The sequence below is a fragment of the Copadichromis virginalis genome, linkage group LG18 (genome assembly GCF_057382275.1).
Source record: "Copadichromis virginalis isolate Kocher_CV1m ecotype Utaka linkage group LG18, C_Virginalis_male_GT1.1, whole genome shotgun sequence".
In the NCBI taxonomy this organism is placed as follows: domain Eukaryota; kingdom Metazoa; phylum Chordata; class Actinopteri; order Cichliformes; family Cichlidae; genus Copadichromis; species Copadichromis virginalis.
In genome coordinates, this window is record NC_140635.1 from 12,673,964 (window position 1) to 12,695,471 (window position 21,508).

Genomic DNA, 21,508 nt, shown 5'->3' on the forward strand with positions numbered 1-21,508 from the left:
AGCAAAAAACGTATACTGGGGACAAACTGAACTATTTCCGCTATACCTAGAGCACAGGAAAAAATTATCAATATGCTTTTCGTGACTTTTTTTTTTTTTTTTTGTGGTGTGGAAATCTTGTGGGTGATTTCTCCAAATTGGAAATATGTGCCATGGCTGGGAAGGTTGGGAAACACTGCTCTATCCACCTGTCAAGGACGGTCATACCATTATGTAATTACCTACATGTTTACGTTTCCATATTTTAGATTTTCAAATAAAATAAGTGGTGTTCAGTGTGTTTACTTGGGAGTTAACAAATAACTCCCATCGTCACACACTAAAAACACACAATTAAAGAAAAACTAAACAAAAACAAGCTACACAAAAGCAGTGTGAGAATATCAAGGTATCTTCATGGCCCTTGTTTGAATAACCTTTTGGGTACTATGTGCCCCTTATATTTTTGTCGTTCCAGTCACAGAATTGTGTCACATCTTCTTCCATTCAGCTGATTAAAATGGAACCAGGGAATTGTGATAAAAATGCACCTGTTTCGTTTCCATGTTGATTTACCAGTCTCTCATTGGCCTGGGCGGGTATAAATACAGTTAATACACTGTGACACAGTGTGACACTGTTTTGTTTTTTTTGTCCACTGAAAGCATGAAGTTGTTCATCCTGGTAGCTCTCTTTGGGCTCAGCCTTGCCCAGCACAACCCAAACTTTAAGCATGGAAGGACTTCCATTGTCCACCTGTTTGAGTGGCGTTGGGCTGACATTGCTCAAGAGTGTGAACGCTTCTTGGGTCCCAAAGGTTTTGGTGGAGTTCAGGTATGTATAGCTGATATATAACTAAATGAAAGGTGTTTTATTTTCAAAAATGTATATTATTATTATTTTTAAACTTATTTTCAAAAGAGTCCACCCCTTTGGACAAGATGCAGGAAATGGTTGCAAAATTACTACAGATGCAACTATAAAGATTACGAAAGATGAAAGAATTGACAATGAAACAGTGAACAAAGTGATAACTACCACATACTAGAATTATCCAACCAGTAGAATTTAAACTTACTAAGTTCCTTAAAATCAAATCTGTTTGAACATGGCAAGTCAAATGTATTTTTCTGTTGTGTAACAGTTTATGTTATATCAACGGATTTTTCCACTTATACTAGTATCAGTATAACGTCTTTAGTGACAATTTTAGTAACAATCTTCTATCACCATAATTAATTAATAGAATTATCATTCAGACTGTATTATGTTTGTGCTGATCTATTGCTCAGATCTCTCCTCCACATGAGCACGTTCTAGTGAGCGATCCATGGAGGCCCTGGTGGCAGCGATACCAGCCAGTTAGCTACAAGCTCTGCTCAAGATCTGGCAGTGAGGCAGAACTGAGAGACATGATCACCAGATGCAACAAAGTTGGGGTAAACTAAATTACAGTTGTGACCGAGTCATAAGCATGAAAGACCTATCTGCATTTGATTGCACATTGTAAATGTGTATGATTATATAAAACAACAAGTTGGAAAATGAATATTGTAAAAACACTGACTGGCAATTAATAACAAAATAATAAAGATTGACAATTTACAAGACTGACTGTATTTGAACGTATTATGCAAGAAAAGTCAAGGAAACTGCTAAGTTATTGGACACAAATTTTGATGTGGTGAACTGCATCCTCACCAATTATTAAATCCCAACAGGTTAACATCTACGTAGACACCCTTATCAACCACATGTGTAAAACCTTCAGTGGAACGGGAACCCACTCTTCATGTGGAAGCTGGTTTGATGCTGGGAAAAGAGACTTCCCCAGTGTTCCTTATTCCTCCTTGGACTTCAATGACCAAAAATGCAAGACTTCGAGTGGCAATATTGAGAACTATGGTGACAAATATCAGGTAAGAAATGTTATCAAGAAACAATGTGAGACATTTTTTTAGTAGAGGATATCCATCAATACTTATCCAAAAGTTTAATCTTTTACCAACTGTCTGAGTTAATCATTACTTCTTTCTGTTATTTTTTCGGTGGTATGGTAGTGGGGGGTGGTAATGTACAGAAAGGGTGTAGAGTTCAACACATTGCTTTTAAAACGACATTTCACTAAGCAAAGAAACTTTTCTTTCTATTTCCAAACAACCTCTGAATACAGTTTTGAATTAGATTATTACTTGTTTTGTACATGATAAGTGTAGTGTGAAGATCGATACAACTGGAACATTTTTAGGTCAGTAGTTTAATAAATATTAAAATGGTTTACTACTTTTGTTGCTGTTTGTTTTTGTTTTTATTATTATTTTTATTTTTATTTTTTGGGGGGTCTTCAAAAACCCCACAAGGTGAGTGATATGAGGAGCTATTTGGCAACAAACAATATAATTCTTTTTGGTGATATAATTTTTTCTGCATAATTTGAGATCAGTTGTTGTGACAAAATGTATTTCCAGTCATTCTTTCTATTAAAAGATCATTTATTTCTTTTACAGATTACACTGGTGATCTGAGATCTATAGGTTTTGTTTTGTTTTTTGTTTTTTTTACAAAACACCTTTTATTCCTTGTCATCCATCACATATGATATGCACTATACTGCCAAAAGTAACTCTTACTTAATTTACTCACGGATCCAAATCATTAAATTCAGATGTTCCTATCACTTCCGTGGCCACAGGTATTTAAAATCAGGCACATAGTCATGCAGAATGGTTGCATTCTGGAGCTCAGTGAATCCAGCGTGGTACCAAGATTGGATGCCACCAGTGCACCAAGTTCCACTGGTAAAATTTCTTCTTGGGTCCAAATGCTGAATAAAATATTAACTGTTACAGGTACGTGACTGCCGTCTGGATAATTTGCTGGATCTTTCCCTGGAGAAAGAATACGTTAGGGGTAAAGTGGCCGAGTACATGAACAAGCTTATTGACATAGGCGTGGCTGGATTCAGAATGGATGCCTGCAAACACATGTGGCCTGGTGATCTGAGCGTTGTCTATGGTCGTCTGAAAAACCTTAACACCCAGTGGTTCCCCAGTGGCTCCAGACCTTTCATCTATCAGGAGGTAAGTTTAAAAAAAAAACATTTTGGTGAAATAAATAAATACTTAAGCATGTTTTTCAGTTTTCATGAAATCGTAGGATTTGATAAGTCTTAGAGTTTACATGTCCTTTATATGTGACTGAAATGTAGAACAGATCTTGGTTCATATTTTATCTTGCAGGACAGGAAACATTAATGTAATTATTGTTTTTGCAGAGACCAGAATAGCACTGTAACATGGTAAATGGCCTGTATTTGTATAGCGCTTTACTTAGTCCTTATGGACCCCAAAGCGCTTTACACTGCATTCAGTCGTCCACCCATTCACACTGGTGATGGCAGCTTTCCAGTTGCCAGCCAAACACATACCAACAACAGCAATAACGCAGGAGTTAGCCCACACTTTAAGCCAGCAAGGCATGATCAGGTGCATCCACCTCCCCTGCAGTGGCACCGCAGACCCCTGTGAGTGGGAGGGGGAATCAGCCTGGACCGCTGCCCCTGCCCCAGCGACAGGGAGGTGTCCATTCAATTGGCCGCCCGCGTATTCAGTGGGAGAGGTGACAAGGTGGGTCTGAGGGCTGCGCTCGTATGTCCAGCGATGGCCCTGGAGATGGTCTGGGGACCACCCATATGGCAAGTGGCGGCAGCTACGAGCCAAGGCTCACTGGCAGCTCGACAGGCGGAATACACGCGGGACCTAACCACGCGCTCGCCTCTAGTGGAGATAGGACAGGTCCAGCCAGTGTGCTGGCCTCTGGTGTGGACCAGCCAGCACAGATGATCACAGGCATAGCAGGACCCTCGCGCACCTCCAGGTGCGTGAGCCGGTGGTTGCTCGGTGGCTCTCTTCCGGGGAGCAGGAACAGGTGCAGGCCACAGCAAGGCACCTGCCGCTCTCTCCCAAGGAATGGTGACGGGTGCGGAGGCAGGCTGTGTCCTGGCTGGCCTCACCCTGGGGGCCTGAACGGGCGCTGGAACAGTCCGGACCTCCGTTCCCATGCCGTCACGGGTCGTGGATAGGGCTGGCGGCGGTGTTGACCAGGGACCAACACCTGGTCCTGCAGTTCTTCCCACCGCCGTCTGCCCCCATTGCGTGGCCACCAGCTCGGCTGCCATTTGGGCAGCTTCTTCCCTTGCTGGCCCAGTCCTGGGTTTTGGCACCACTGTAACATAACCAATGCAGACCCGATGATGTTCACATGCTTTTCAGCATCTCGATATTAACACTCAAGTTGCTGCTGGCTGTTGCAAACACACACAGCTGCAGCTTTCCAGTTGCCAGCTGAACACATACCAACTACAACAATAATGCAGGAGTTAGCCCACACTTTAAACCGGTGAGGGGTAATTGGGGATGCCACTCAGGTGAGTCTGCCTAAACTGCAGCAGCACTGCACAAAATAAGAATCTGTACAAATAGATGCCATCATCTGGCATTGTTCTTTCTTTCTTTTTTCTTTACTAAAATATGTGACGGTTTGAAACATATACAGTTCTTGCAATAACATCATTAGATAATTTAGTACTACTTATTAAACCCTTCTCACTTTTCAGACTATAGTATCAGTTTTTTCTTTTCGCTCTAGGTTATTGATCTGGGAGGTGAGGCTATTTCATCCAATGAATATGTCAGCCTTGGAAGAGTGACTGAGTTTAAATATGGTGCCAAACTGGGAGAGGTCTTCAGAAAGTGGAACAACCAGAAGCTTTCCTACACTAAGTATGTGTTGCTTCTACTGGTATAGCTAAGGAAAATATTACACAATTTAATAAAAAAGATTTCTTTAAAGATATAACAGAGATATGTCATTGTTAACAATGCTCTTTGTAAAGGAAAAACAAACTCATAGAAACTACTATAAATGTGCAGGGGCCAGCCAATTTGGTTGCATTTTAAGTTAAGTTAAAGTCAAATGCACATCCATCATATGTTGACTTTTTGAGGAGCAGAATTTTACAGGAGGGAAATTTTGCTTTACCATGTGCAGGATACATCCATTTCAAGTATTAATGGACTCTCAGTTAATGTCAGACCATAACCCATCAGCTGGCTGGCTTGCCGATGAACCCAGTGAAGTCATGTAGTGAATCATGGCCATAAATATCAATAAATACTTGTTATATTAATCATTGGCACTCACCCCAACACCACTTTTATTTTATTTTTTGCTTTACCTTGATTACTTTTCCCCATGTCTTTTTCTTTCTGAAGTACACAAGTCCATTGGACAATGATCTATGTAATTCCTAGTTGAATTCTTTTCTTCTTATCAGATTAGAATGCTTGGCATGTCTTTTTCACTTCTTTTGTTGTTTGATCCTCCATGGCTGCTCCTAATCGAATGTAGCAAATTATCAAGATACCACATTGCTTTGCAATAGCACTGCAAAAATTAGGCTTAAGTGTGGTTAGAGCAACCAGTGCAAACTCTATCTTAAGTACTGGTCTGAACACAGACTTAGTAAAGATCAACTATAATAAAAATACATTTCTTTTTTCTTTGCTGTATTTAGGAACTGGGGAGAAGGATGGGGTTTCATGGCTAACGGGAATGCTCTCGTCTTCACTGACAACCATGATAACCAAAGAGGCCATGGTGCTGGCGGTGCATCCATCCTTACATTCTGGGACCCCAGGCTCTACAAGATGGCTGTTGCTTACATGCTTGCCCACCCTTACGGTGTAACCAGGGTCATGTCTAGCTATCGGTGGGACCGCAACATTGTAAACGGACAAGTATGTTCACAAGTATAATGCAATATCTAGTGTGTATTAGATGCTTTTTTGTTGAATGCGTTCATTAATGCTTGTATAATAGGATAAGAATGACTGGATTGGACCCCCCAGCAATGGTGATGGGTCAACCAAGCCTGTTACTATCAACTCTGACCAGACCTGTGGGAATGGATGGGTTTGTGAGCATAGATGGCGTCAGATCACGTAAGTCCACAGAAATCAGGAGAAAGCACACTGACCTTATGCAAATTCACATTGTTCTGCTTTGTCAGCTAGACCATCAAAACTGTAGATATCATGTATTATGATTGTAATTTGTCCTTTCTCCTATTTAGTAACATGGTCACTTTCCGTAATGTGGTCAATGGACAGCCTCACTCCAACTGGTGGGACAACCAGGGCAACCAGGTTGCCTTTGGGCGTGGTAACCGTGGTTTCATCGTTTTTAACAATGAGAACTGGTAAGGATTATGTTCTCTTTGTTTGTGTGTGTGTAATTTAAAAAAGCTTAGTTCAAAAATGTCTGTAGTTTTTAAGCCTTCAAGCCTTTTCAAGACTACACTACTACTACAATAATAATAATAATATTAATAATAAGTATTATTATATAATTATTAATTATTATATAATTATTATTATAGGATCTATTTAATTATCATATTATCCACAAAAGACATCTGGAAATGAAATGTCTATTGCTTTTGCTGTTACTCCAAACCAGCACTGTATTATTTTGGACTGCTGAGTCAGTAAAACTCTCTCAACAGAGAATGAGAAAATGAGCTGCATCACATATGTTATGCATATTTATGTTTTCTTTTTTTTCTTTTTTACCAGATATGTAATGCCTTCCTTTGCCCAAGTGGTATTATATAGCTTTATATTTGTTTTTTTGTCTTGAAAGCAGAATAAATATGAGAAAGCAATGGAGTTTAATGGTGGCACTCTTACGACTTTAACACTGGGTTGACCTCTATTTTCGCTTTCAGGGACCTGAATGTCACCCTGAACACAGGCTTGCCTGGTGGCACCTACTGTGATGTCATTTCTGGTCAGAAGGAAGGAAGCAGATGCACTGGGAAGCAGGTCAGTGTTGGTGGTGATGGCCGTGCCACCTTCTCAATCAGTGGCCAAGATGAGGACCCCTTCATCGCTATCCATGCAGATTCTAAGCTGTAAATCCCGGAAATATGACTTCAAATGAATTTTTAAAATTCAAATAAAGCTTATTTTAAAAACTGAAGATGCTCTTTGTCATTTTTGACTTTTGACTTTTGTTTATATTCAAATAATAGACTGACATGTAAATATGTTCATGAATATGTTCATTTATAATAAATACTCTTCAGGGTGTGAAATGAAAACCCACTCATAATATTTAGTCACAATGTATTTAAAAAAATACATCTCATAGTAATGGTGGTCCTAAAATAAAGTAATGACACATTTTTATTGTTTCTTTCCCTGGTGGGTGGGATGGGCTCAGAAAAGAATTAAAGGGTGAGCTGCAGTACTTCACTTACGTGTCATATTTATTATGGGGGGAATTATATCCATTGAGTACAGTAACATAGACAATGTTACACCCTGAAAAGGGGATAAGTCAATCAATCTCAGACACAATGCTGAGCTCCATGTTAACTACCAACAGAGCGCTTAGCTAGCTGCTTAATAGTATCCTAACAGTACAGTGAAACATGAATCACCTAAACATTCCTAGTATTCTAGTGGTACATTTGCAGATATAGTCAGTACAGCTCAACATATATATTTCTGCAGTTCAAAAGCAAAAATACTCATCTTTTTTCTTTTTCTTTTTCTTTTTGCCTGTCCTGTCCGGCACTGTAGCATTCATAATTGTTGTTTGAAAGCCAAGAGCAGATTTATTTTCCCGAGTGGACCTTATGCTATACTGGTGTACTTAATTGTTGTAGTTTATTAGTTATTACAATCAAAATGGACAGGATTGCAGGATGGGAAAGAGAAAGAAGAAAGAAAGAGAAGTTGGGAAGACAGTAAAAATATAGGAGAAATGGGGTAGAGAGATAAAGAGAGAAAAGACACTGGAAATCTGCTTAACCACCTGCTTAAGAAGAAAATAACACAGTAAGGAAATCACAGAAACAACCAACACGCTATAACTACCGCATGTTGTTGAATGCTACTGAGCAGCATCACAACTAATAATGCATGATATGTTTAGAGGCAGCACCCAACCAAGACAGTGTGTGTCTGTTTGTACACCTGTGTGAACATTTGTGTGTACACTTGTGTGTAACAGAGATATGTCATTGTTAACAATACTCTTTGTAAAGGAAAAACAAACAGATAAAAACTACTATAAAGGTGCAGGGTCCGACAAATTGGTTGTCAAAGTCAATTTCACATCCATCATATGTTGACTTTTTGAGAATGAGAATTTTACAGGAGTGTAGTTAGAGTAACCAGTGCAAACTCTATCTTAAGTACTGGTCTGAACAAAGACTTTGTAATGATCAGCTATAATTTAAAAATATATATATAATAAAATACATTTCTTTTTTTCTTTGCTGTGTTTAGGAACTGGGGAGAAGGATGGGGTTTCATGGCTAACGGGAATGCTCTCGTCTTCACTGACAACCATGATAACCAAAGAGGCCATGGTGCTGGCGGTGCATCCATCCTTACATTCTGGGACCCCAGGCTCTACAAGATGGCTGTTGCTTACATGCTTGCCCACCCTTACGGTGTAACCAGGGTCATGTCTAGCTATCGGTGGGACCGCAACATTGTAAACGGACAAGTATGTTCACAAGTATAATGCAATATCTAGTGTGTATTAGATGCTTTTTTGTTGAATGCGTTCATTAATGCTTGTATAATAGGATAAGAATGACTGGATTGGACCCCCCAGCAATGGTGATGGGTCAACCAAGCCTGTTACTATCAACTCTGACCAGACCTGTGGGAATGGATGGGTTTGTGAGCATAGATGGCGTCAGATCACGTAAGTCCACAGAAATCAGGAGAAAGCACACTGACCTTATGCAAATTCACATTGTTCTGCTTTGTCAGCTAGACCATCAAAACTGTAGATATCATGTATTATGATTGTAATTTGTCCTTTCTCCTATTTAGTAACATGGTCACTTTCCGTAATGTGGTCAATGGACAGCCTCACTCCAACTGGTGGGACAACCAGGGCAACCAGGTTGCCTTTGGGCGTGGTAACCATGGTTTCATCGTTTTTAACAATGAGAACTGGTAAGGATTATGTTCTCTTTGTTTGTGTGTGTGTAATTTAAAAAAGCTTAGTTCAAAAATGTCTGTAGTTTTTCAAGCCTTTATTTATTTTATTAGAAATGGAACTCTGTTTCATAAAGAGCACTATTAATTATATATAAAAATAAATAAAAACTACTACAACAACTACTACACTACTACTACAATAATAATAATAATAATAATATTAATAATAAGTATTATTATATAATTTTTAGTTATTATATAATTATTATTATAGGATCTATAGAATTATCATATTATCCACAAAAGACATCTGGAAATGAAATGTCTTTAAAGTACACTTTTGCTGTTACTCCACACCAGCACTGTATTATTTTGGTAGCAGATTGGACTGCTGAGTCAGTAAAACTCTCTCAACAGAGAATGAGAAAAATGAACTGCATCCCTTTTTATTTATGTTTTCTTTTCTTTCTTTTTTTTTTTTTTTACCAGATATGTAATGCCTTCCTTTGCCCAGGTGGTATTATATTGCTTTATTTTATTTTTTTGTCTTGAAAGCAGAATAAATACAAGAAGGCAATGAAGTTTAATTATGGCACTCTTACGACTTTATTTTCGCTTTCAGGGACCTGAATGTCACCCTGAACACAGGCTTGCCTGGTGGCACCTACTGTGATGTCATTTCTGGTCAGAAGGAAGGAAGCAGATGCACTGGGAAGCAGGTCAGTGTTGGTAGTGATGGCCGTGCCACCTTCTCGATCAGTGGCAAAGATGAGGACCCCTTCATCGCTATCCATGCAAACTCTAAGCTGTAAATCCCGGAAATATGACTTCAAATGAATCTTTAAAATTCAAATAAAGCTTATTTTAAAAACTGAAAATGTTCTTTGTCATTTTTGACATAATATTTTGTTTATATTTACATAATAGATTGACATGTAAATACACTTCACACGTCATCTGAATACTTGCAACTTAAAGTGTAATGTACTCTACACACAGAATATGTTCTTTTGTAATAAATAGTCATTACCCACTCATAATATTTAGTCACAATGTTTTAAATAAATACATCTCATGATAATGGTGGTCCTAAGATAAAGTAATGATACATTTTTATTTTTCCTTTCCCTTGTGGGTGGGATGAGCTGCAGTACTTCACTCACATTTCATAATTATTGGGGGGGGGGGGGGTTATATCCATTGAGTACAATAGCATAGACAATGTTAAACCCTAAAAAAGGGGATACATCAATCAGTCTCAGACACGATCTCTTCTCTTTCAGCAGCTTCATTCCGAATGATGTAGAAATATCATCAGAATGAATAGTTCCCAAACTGGGAACTGTCTTCAGAAAGTGGAACAATGAGAAAATGTCTTTCACCAAGTATGTGTTGTTTCTACTGGTGTGCCTAAATTAAGTGTCAGATTGTTCTAATTATTTAGATAAGGTGATAAGAACATCCTATTTTCTAAGTAGAAAACTGATTTAAATACCACGGTGATAATGCATGAACCAGTGTTGGACTGGTAATCTGGGCTGATGGGTCAATATAATTTTTGTCTTTTTTTTGTCCGTTTGTTTGTTTGGTTTTTAAATAATCACGGTTTGTCACCTGGATCAACAATCATGGTTTGTCACCTGGATCAACAATACCAGGGCCACTTTTTTTAGGCCCATTCCAGGCCTGGCATTGAATTTGCAACAACAGGTCTTATACCTTGTTGTAGATAAGTTTAAGATAAGATCAGATGACTTTAATTTAAAGTCTAGGCTAGTTTCATTATGGGAACCATCTTATTGGCATCAACTATGGCATTATGATGCCACCCATCCATCCATCCATCCATCCATCTTCATCCGCTTTATCCGGGGCCGGGTCGCGGGGGCAGCAGCCAAAGCAGAGAAGCCCAGACCTCCCTCTCCCCAGCCACCTCCTCCAGCTTATCCGGGGGAACACCAAGGCATTCCCAGGCCAGCCGAGAGATATAATCTCTCCAGCGTGTCCTGGGTCTGCCCCGGGGCCTCCTCCCAGTGGGACATGCCCGGAACACCAACCCAGGAGGCGCCCAGGAGGCATCCTTGTCAGATACTCGAACCACCTCAGCTGGCTCCTTTCAATGTGGAGGAACAGCAGCTCTACTCTGAGCCCCTCCCGGATGGCTGAACTTCTCACCCTATCTCTAAGGGAGAGGCCAGCCACCCTTCGGAGGAAGCTCATTTCCGCCGCTTGTATCCGCGATCTCGTTCTTTCGGTCACTATCCACAGCTCGTGGCCATAGGTGAGGGTAGGGACATAGATTGGTAAATTGAGAGCTTCGCTTTTACACTCAGCTCCCTCTTCACCACGACGGACCGGTGCAGCGTCCGTATCACTGCAGCCGCCACACCAATCCATCTGTCAATCTGCAGCTCCCTTCTCCCATCACTCGCGAACAAGACCCCGAGATACTTGAAGTCCTCCACTTGTGGCGGGAACTCATCCCCAACCCGGAGTGGGCACTCCACCGTTTTCCAGCTGAGAACCATGGCCTCAGATTTGGAAGTGCTAATCCTCATTCCCGCTGCTTCACACTCGGCTGCGAACCACTCCAGTGCGAGCTGGAGGCCTTCACCCGATGAAGCCAACAGAACCACATCATCCGCGAAAAGCAGAGATGAGATTCTGAGGCCACTGAAGTGAAAGCCCTCTGCCACTTGGCTCCGCCTAGAAATCCATCCATCCATCTTCATCCACTTTATCCGAGGCCGGGTCGCGGGGGCAGCAGCCTATGCAAAGAGGCCCAGACCTCCCTCTCCCCAGCCACCTCCTCCAGCTTATCCGGGGGAACACCAAGGCATTCCCAGGTCAGCCGAGAGATATAATCTCTCCAGCGTGTCCTGGGTCTGCCCCGGGGCCTCCTCCCGGTGGGACATGCCCGGAACACCTCACCCAGGAGGCGCCCAGGGGGCATCCTTGTCAGATGCCCGAACCACCTCGGCTGGCTCCTTTCAATGTGGAGCAGCAGCGGCTCTACTCTGAGCCCCTCCCGGATGGCTGAACTTCTCACCCTATCTCTAAGGGAGAGGCCAGCCACCCTTCGGAGGAAGCTCATTTCCGCCGCTTGTATCCGCGATCTCGTTCTTTCGGTCACTATCCACAGCTCGTGGCCATAGGTGAGGGTAGGGACATAGATCGGTAAATTGAGAGCTTCGCTTTTACACTCAGCTCCCTCTTCACCACGACGGACCGGTGCAGCGTCTGCATTACTGCAGCTGCAGCCCCAATCCGTCTGTCGATCTCCGGCTCCCTTCTCCCATCACTCGTGAACAAGACCCCGAGATACTTGAACTCCTCCACTTGGGGCAGGAACTCATCCCCGACCCGGAGTGGGCACTCCACCCTTTTCCAGCTGAGAAACCATGGCCTCAGATTTGGAGGTGCTGATCCTCATTCCCGCTGCTTCACACTCGGCTGCGAACCGTTCCAGTGCGAGCTGGAGGCCTTCACCCGATGAAGCCAACAGAACCACATCATCTGCAAAAATCAGAGATGAGATTCTGAGGCCACCAAAGCGAAAGCCCTCCGCCAGTTGGCTGCGCCTAGAAATCCTGTCCATAAAAATTATGAACAGAACCAGAGACAAAGGGCAGCCCTGGCGGAGCCAATCACCCACCGGGAACGAGTCCGACTTATTGCCGGCAATGCGAACCAAGCTCTTGCAACGGTTGTATAGGGATCGAATGGCCCGTAGCAATGGGCCAGACACCCCATACTCCCGCAACACCTCCCACAGGACACTCCGAGGGACACGGTCGAATGCCTTCTGCAAGTCCACAAAACACATGTAGACTGGTTGGGCAAACTCCCATGCACCCTCAAGTATCCTCGAGAGGATAAAGAGCTGGTCCAGTGTTCCGCGACCAGGACGAAAACCGCATTGTTCCTCCTGTATCCGAGGTTCGACTAGCGGACGAACTCTCCTTTCCAGCACCCTGGCATAGACTTTCCCAGGGAGGCTGAGGAATGTGATCCCCCTGTAGTTGGAACACACCCTCCGGTCCCCCTTCTTAAAGATGGGGACCACCACCCCGGTCTGCCAGTCCACAGGTACTGCCCCTGATCTCCATGCAACATTGCAGAGGCGTGTCAACCAGGACAACCCTACAACGTCCAGAGCCTTCAGGAACTCGGGGCGGACCTCATCAACACCAGGGGCTCTGCCACCAAGGAGTTGTTTAACTGCCTCAGTGACCTCACCCCCAGAAATTGGCGGGTCGTTCCCCTCATCCCCAGACTCTGCTTCCTCCTCGGAAGACGTGTCAGTGGGATTAACGAGGTCCTCGAAGTATTCCTTCCACCGCCTGACAATTTTCTCAGTCGACGTCAGCAGCGCTCCGCCAGCACTATACACAGTGCAGGTAGAGCACCGCTTTCCCCTCCTGAGACGCCTGACGGTTTGCCAGAATCTCTCCGAGGCAGTCCGAAAGTCTTTTTCCATGGCCTCTCCGAACTCATCCCACACCCGAGTTTTTGCTTCAGCCACTGCCCGAGCCGCATTCCGCTTGGCCTGTCGATACCCGTCAGCTGCCTCCGGCCTAGAAATCCTGTCCATAAAAATTATGAACAGAATCGGTGACAAAGGGCAGCCCTGGCGGAGCCCATCACCCACCGGGAACGAATCCGACTTATTGCCGGCAATGCGAACCAAGCTCTTGCAACGGTTGTATAGGGATCGAATGGCCCGTAGCAATGGGCCAGACACCCCATACTCCAGTAGCACCTCCCACAGGACACCCCGAGGGACACAGTCGAATGCCTTCTCCAAGTCCACAAAACACATGTAGACTGGCTGGGCAAACTCCCATGCACCCTTGAATATCCTTGAGAGGATAAAGAGCTGGTCCAGTGTTCCATTGCTCCTCTTAAAAACTTCATTGTTCCTCTTAAAAACTGCTTTGTTCCTCCTAAATCTTTTTAAACAAGGAAACCACCACCACCCCACCACCCCAGTCTGCCAGTGCTCCAGACCTCAATGCAACTTTGCAGAGACATGTCAGTCAGGACAGCCCTACAAGATTAAGAACTTTCAGGAACTCAAGGCAAATCTGATCCATCCTAGGGGCCCTGCCACTGTGTAGTTGTTTAACCACATTAGTGACTTTGCAACCAGTGATGGGAGAGTAATCCCCCTTCCTTCTCATGCTCTGCTTTGCTTCCATGATAGAACGTTTCAGTATGGGACTGAGGAGATCCTCAAAGTGTTCCACCGTCTTACTGTATCCTCAGTCAAGGTCAGCAGCGTTCCACCGCAGCTGTAGACAGTGTGTGTGGAATACTTCTTCCCCCTCATAAGTTGTCTGACAGTTCGGTAGAACCACTTTCAGGCTGACCAAAATTCCTGTTCCATGGTCTCTTCCCACACCTGTGTTTATGCTTCACCCACTGCCAGAGCAACATTGTGCTTGCCCTGCCTTTACCTGTCAGCTGCCTCTTGAGTCCCACAGGCTAACCAAGCCTGATAAGATTCCTGACAACTCCCTCTGGTCTTTAGCAACTGGTTCTGTATTTTTGGCCACAACAGGCACCAACAACCTTGCAGCCACAGCTCCTTGCAACAGTCTCATCGATGGAGGTGCAGAACATGGTCCACTTGGACTAAATTTCTCGGACCTCCCTTGGAATGCAGTTGAAGCTCTGGCAGAGGTGGAAGTTGCCACAGGTTCCCAGTGCACCCTCACTATACATTTAGGTGTGCTAGTTCTGTCCATCATCCTCCCGCCCCCTCATCCCTGACAGGACCATGATGGAATCCTGATCAACAACTGGCTTATAGATAACAGTAATGGAGGTGCATTCATTCATTCTGCCAGAAATATTTGGTGCTTTGTTCTTTATATTTCAGATGATTAATAAGGTCAGTAAAATGCTCCTGTAGAAGTGAACCACAAAGCTCTGGCATTGTGCTTAAAACTGTTAGTAATTCTGGCCGTTCCAAATAAACTAACAGTCACAGCACTAATGACATGGCTTCTTACTCAACTTGTCTGCCACAAATCTTAGTATATCCCCTTTGCAATTTATGCAAAGGGGATATACTGGTTTATTTGTGCGGGGAAAGGGACACTCTAAATCCAACAACTGGTATATCTCTGTTACACACCGGCCTGGGGGGGGGGGCTGGAGTGCAACACAAGAAAAATAATAAAAAGAAGTTAATCACACAGCCACAGCTTTACAATGACTAGTCGTTTTATTAACTTGACAGGTAGCGAGCGTCAGGGTGGGCATGGCCAAAACAACAAACAAAACACACTGGAAATGAATCAGACCTAACTTACCTATAGTGAATCAACCCCAAAAGAAAATACAAACCTCTAACCTGTCTCCCTACCCGAAACAGGAGAAAAAGGTTGAAAAAGAAACGGCTTCCCACCCCTACAGCTACCATGTCCAGATACGACTCTCTAAACTGTTTTTACTGCAGCCCAGCTCTGTCACACGCCACGAAGGGCCCCAAACGCGCAGCTCACTGGAAACAGGAAGTAGTAGGAGGGGCTGCCGGCCCAGTCAGGTCCCAATTTGTAGCTGGCCTCATTCCCTCTTCCACCAATGGTTAGCCTCCACCTGGACAGATATCAGCTGTTAATAATAGGTGTCCTACTTGAAGTATTTTTTTTATTTAGCTATAGGTGGAAAAACACAATGTGCTGACAGGTAGGAGAGAACAGTTATTACTGTTCAGCATGATCTTTATGAGCGACTATACAAACAGCACTCACAGTCCCCACAAGTACGAGTACAGCCCTCACAACAGCTATGCAATCGGGAAATTATTAACAGCTGATATCTATTTTATGCATCATCTCTTGGAATTGTGCAATCAAAGCTTCATCATCATCATCATATGACCCCTCAACCTGAGTGTAGGGAATAAACCAACAAAATTTGTGGGAAACTGCAGGAACAGTCTGAATCCTTACGATGAATAAACACTTTAATAACACAATTTGTAAAAATACATTCCTCTTTCAGCACTTCGCACATCTCTGATAAGTTGCTGCAGTATCATTACCATCACAGCAGATTCCTTTGTGACACATTAGGTGATCATTCAAAAGCTCTCCTATCAGAAGGCCAACAACTTCCAAATCCTGGCCCAAATATCCTTTTTACGCCAGCTATGATTTTAACTCATGTAAACGGTATTCCGGGAATCACTGACAGAAAGTATATACAGAACACTGGTGGCATCTCTCATTAGGGCAGCTCCAGGTCCTAGAGGGCCAGTGAGTTGGCCCACCATTCTTATTTTCTCCATCTCATGTCCTCTTTTGTTCCCCTCACTTTCAACCCATTGCCATCTTTCCAGTCGAGTTACTGTTCCAGTCAGAAGATATGAACCAGTGACACTTTAATGTCAGCAAAAGTGATACCTGCCAGAAAACTTGGTTCACCTTGGTTGCTATGGCAACAGAGCACATGAGCAGAGAAAATGCAGAATTCTTGAAGATTTTAAATAAAACGAGTGATGACTTTACAATATATAGACAGTGAAACCACTTTTTAAATTTTGTATGTTAAATATTATAATATATATTATTATATTGCGTACCTTAATTTTCCTGACATCTAAAAGTATTACATTGTTTGCAGCCTAACAAAGGAGTAGTTCCCATCCCCTTTTGACTGATGTACCCCCACAGCCGCATCAGATTATCTTGAGTACACCTCCAGTGGCAACACCACATGTTTAATAAATATTCTTATAAACAGATTCTAAACTCCAATAACTAGTGGTTATTGTTACAAACAACCACTAACTATATCATTATTTGAATTTGGCTGTTTTAATCAAATATTTACTGAAATTTACAAATAGTTGTCATGTACCTGTAAAATCATGCTAATATTGATTTTCTGGTTACTGTACTAAAGAAAAGTTATAAATAATTATATTTTTATAACGTATAAAATTTCCACATAACCACAGGCTAAGGTAGGAGTACGACCCTGGGTACTAGAATTGCTTGATGAGAATCAAGTTCTAAACCTGTGACATGCTGTTTAATGTAAAGCTCTACATGGCAGGTGATGAATCTTTGTTCACAAAATGTGCCAAAATGTCAGTGAGACAGTGAGTGCAGGAGAAGGATATGGCGACCTTAGCGGTAGACTAGCCTCAACATATTGCACCTGTTAAATTATTGACCCACTCTCCATCTTTTGGTCCGGCAGCTGCGAGGACCTGTACCTTCCGATTAGCTGCAGAGCTGTCAGCATAGTAGACCAGGGTCTTTGGTGCTGTCATCCTCACTGATACTTTGTGACATGGCTGTCAACGGTGTCCCCATCCTGTTTTATATTTCATATGGTGCACCAGACCTGCCTGTCACATCACCCAAGGAGAAAGGCAGTCATCAACTTAAAGATGAAGCAGCTGAGTTTTGGATCTACAGTGTGCAGGTCTCTCTGAGAACATTAAATACAGTGTAGTTGATGTCCATCTTTTACTCTAATAAAGAAAATGAAACAGACTTTCAACAGTGTAAATTTTAAAATCAGTAAAAGCAAAATCTACATTTTGAATTTTGAATAGCATGCTCTGTTTCTACTCTTTTGCTTAGGTTTAGGTGCTCAGTTGAAATTTTCTATTTCCATAGCAAACTCTTCACTTGTGAAAAGAAAACAAAGGCTTCTCTGAGCAGTTTGGTACCTAATACTATTCTGTCTCCTATCACTTGGGGGCAGTGTTGAAGCAAAAACTATGAGACAAAGTTTTCCAAAACAAGATTGAAAAGGTCCAGGAGACATTTTGCTCTCTGTGCGATTTATCTCATAATTTCATGAAATTCAGTGCAGAATTATTCAAGATGGAAAAAAATATCCATGATGGATCATATAAATTGAACATGAATTATATACACTGTCAATGGCCAAGTAAAAGAAGTGAGTGGTATATAATGGCATTGCTCATTTGTTCATACAAACTTAAAACACACAAAACAGCATAACTCCTTCTGTAGTATTAATTCATGTAAGAGATCAATTATGTGAATTGGTGTGACATTAATACCAGTGTTTTCCACTAATCGCTCTGTTTAAGAGCTGTAGAAAGCTAATGATCTCAAGCACTTCTATCATCGGCAACCATATTCTGATCACTGCTGGATCATTATAGTCAGCTAATATCTGACATTCCATATTTCTGCGTAGTATCAGCATACAATGGTAATGTGTACATTCAAATTTGCCATATTATTTGATAATACAATAGTATATAGGTAAAAACCACGACATTTATCATATGCAAGTGTGCCTTTTTGTATTCATTCAACATCTCAGCAGGTATGTTTTATATCAGTCTTACTCCTGGGAAAGACGAGTCGATATATTTTAAACCACCTTTTAATGATATGACAGTTTTATTATCTTATAAATGCAAAAATGATTTTTGTCTACCACATTTGTCTTAAAAAATGCAAATTTGAATCAAGAAACAAGTAAATGAATTGAATAAGCATACATTCATTAGTAATGCTTCATGTTGTCATTACTGACACATTACTGCTGACTTATAGGTGTTCTAGCCCATAATTCACATATGATAAAAACTGTAATCAGCATACAATTACAATAAAAGTTAAACTTGCTTATTTTTAAGAAGTATGCTTAAATATATCTATGCAGTACTTGTATATGACAGGTCTTTATTTATACATTTATGCATATTATATTGTTTTTACATCAAATATACATTAATAATTTAACCATATAAAATCGCATCGATCAAATGTTTTTCTGTGTGCAAAGAAATCAAAAACACTTGCCAGTTATTGCTTTAAATCTATAATACCCATTAGTACATGGATGTGTGTCACAGTTACCCTTTTCCAAAACCTCTGCCGTCCTTGCAGTGAGCTTATTCATACCCCCCACCAACAGATTATGCAGCAGCACACAGAGCAATGTGAAGGTTGGCCTTTTGTGTCCTCATGCATTTTCTGCTTTAGTCTTTAATGATATCATTGCCTAGCTAAGTCATCTTTTATAGCTGACACCCCACAGGGTGGCCAATATTTAGTCTGTGTGGTGCGTGTATGTGTGTGTGTGGTCTGTACCCCAGGCTTCCCAAATGTAGAGCCTGACAAGCCCTATTTAGCCTTGAATTTTAGACCGAAACTCTAATATGAAGCTAAAATACCACTACGTGAAACAGGCGCCCAGCACAACTTTGAAATAATTGAGACAAACTCATTCAGTCATGGCTCATTTAATATAATGAGCAAAGTGAGCTGTTCAATTTGCATACTGATAAGATGCCTCCATCAGATTAAATAGCTCTGGCTCATAGATACTCATTGTGGATATTACGTTTAATCAGAGCATGGATTTACTTTACAAACATACTCGGAGAAGTGCAAACTAAGGCTTTCAATTAAGCCATTGCCAGGTCTTAATCATCTTCACAACAAATTTGGTCATGTTGCCATAAGACATGACTTATATTAAAGTTTAACACTGAATTAACACAATAGACATTTGGTCATTGCCAATTAATTCCAAGAAGAAATCAGGTCTTTTTCAGTACTATACATATTTCTTGTGTTGGCTTTGGGAACTTACATTATGACCCTTTTGGCCCTTCTTTATAGTTAATTCTATGGAAGTCTCCTGCTGCATAAGTTAACTCCTTTCTCTCCCTGTTCCAGCAGATTCCCACACACGGGTGTTCTTCCTGACTGTTTGTATTGCAGTAGTATAGCTGACACCAAAACAATGAGGGCAACAGCACTGGCTGGTCTAAATCACATGTTTGTGCAGTGGCTCCAAGCCTGATTCTAGAGCCCACAGACCTGTAGAGCAAGACTTTGTGAAAGGAAGCAGATGGTGACATGAATAGTGCAGCAGGTCTCGTCCACCCCCGCCCATTGCCTTGCGTGCAGCACATTACCTCAACAAATGCTTCACATAATTGATGTGCTGGATGGCCCCCATCATCACTGGATTTTGCAGAGTGGCAGAATCATCAAGGTCGCCTCTGCTACTCTGACATACTAACCACAGAGTAATACTGGGACAATGACTTCTTAAAGAGCGCAGACATTCCTAAAGCTTTGAATACCACTATATACATGTTAAAAATCAGTTATCTGACCACATACAAACTAGTTTATTTCATAAATTCCAATACGTTTGTTTTATTGTTTGCCTCCTATCAGAACACATTTCCACTTTTACAGAAAAACACTCTATCATCCTAAATACCAATCTGTCTACCAGGTACTGGATATTTTTGGAGTGGGTGGGGGACACACAGAAACAGCTTAATTATACATGGTAGCCCTTGGCAACATACAACATTAAACTTGTATGATTTGGTTTAGACAGGAGTTGCCAGAATCTGTTATGTGACCCTGCCAGCCCAGTGATCTGCCACCGTGCTACCAGTTTAATTCATAAAACCACAAACTAAAGTGGTTTCCTGTTAAAATAATTTGGAAAAGATTAACCTGTTTCTATCAAGTTCTATAGTTTCTACATCAATATTTAACACTCGGCATGCTTAACGATCAGCTTACAACAACTGCTTCTGCACCACCACCGCATATGTTCACTGAAAAAGAAAAGTTTAATGATCTGAAAAAACATGAGCCATCTGTCAAAACTAGCTCAAAGAATGTTGATAATTTAGAGAATGCAAATCATCTGTGTTTTTCAAATACTGAAAGTGGAAATAAGGCAAATAACACTTTTTATTATAGCTTGCTGTACAAATTGCAACATATCACACAGATCCCCTATGTGTAAATATATAATTCTTTAAAGTCTGTTTTTGGCATTGAGAACAAACCTGAGGTTGACACTTTTATTTTTATTTAGATGTTTTGGCAGATTGGTGTGGAACTGACATTAATGCCTCTATTTTAATTCATTCTAATAACTTTAATTATCTTTAACAGCAAAGAGTAACATTCTATTAGACTCAGCGATACTTCGGTTTAGTGCTAATTATCATATTGATAGTGAACATGCTATCAGGTTTATGCTAACATTTGCATGGCGATTAGTTTGAAAACGCACATTAAAGTCAGGCACTTCCACTAAGAATGCCCCTTTGCTCTCTGTGATTGCCATGAAAATTCAATTAGCAAGCTTCCATGTGAACTGTGAAAAATGTTACCAATTAGAAGTTAATAACTTGTCAGTCACAATGCAAAACTTCTAAACATTGACCAAAACATGGTTTGAAGACATGTAAGCCCAAGGGAGGGTGTCACATTTCCTCTGGATATTCATTTTTTTGGACTTAAATCTGCATAGCGGAAAACAACAACAGGCAACTGGCCTCGTCAAGGTGAAACACAAGTGTTATTTTATTTATGCCCTAACCAACTCCCACCACCCTCCCCACCCCCTTTGGTCTGCTGTGTCTCCCCTCCCTGGGGAGCCAGGCTGCTCTGCCCCAGAAAGTTGACATGCCCAGGCAGAGGGAAGCAGAAGCAGTAGGGGGAGATGGGCAG

At 41.6% G+C, this 21,508-nt stretch overlaps 1 protein-coding gene across 2 annotated transcripts; it reads left to right on the top strand.

Annotated features, from left to right (window-relative positions):
- Positions 1 to 623: 623 nt before the first annotated feature.
- LOC146687399 (alpha-amylase-like) lies at positions 624 to 9,883 on the top strand. Of its 2 annotated transcripts, none has more exons than XM_085438912.1 (9): positions 624 to 813; positions 1,272 to 1,418; positions 1,701 to 1,898; positions 2,829 to 3,059; positions 4,627 to 4,760; positions 5,555 to 5,777; positions 5,860 to 5,981; positions 6,113 to 6,238; positions 9,628 to 9,883. In XM_085438912.1, the coding sequence occupies exons 1-9, from the start codon at positions 646 to 648 to the stop codon at positions 9,815 to 9,817; spliced, it is 1,539 nt and encodes a 512-aa protein (XP_085295038.1). In that variant the 5' UTR covers positions 624 to 645; the 3' UTR covers positions 9,818 to 9,883. The 2 variants fall into 2 exon arrangements, with proteins under 2 accessions (XP_085295038.1, XP_085295037.1); XM_085438911.1 differs by lacking the exon at positions 9,628 to 9,883 and adding an exon at positions 6,767 to 7,020.
- The last annotated feature ends 11,625 nt before the right edge of the window (positions 9,884 to 21,508 follow it).

Bases quoted from the DNA above. Each gene is read 5' to 3' on its own strand.
- LOC146687399 (XM_085438912.1), top strand. From the start codon at position 646: ATGAAGTTGTTCATCCTGGTAGCTCTCTTTGGGCTCAGCCTTGCCCAG. The intron at 3,060-4,626 runs GTAAGTTTAAAA...TTTTCGCTCTAG, and splicing joins GACCTTTCATCTATCAGGAG to GTTATTGATCTGGGAGGTGA. The intron at 5,778-5,859 runs GTATGTTCACAA...CTTGTATAATAG, and splicing joins GCAACATTGTAAACGGACAA to GATAAGAATGACTGGATTGG.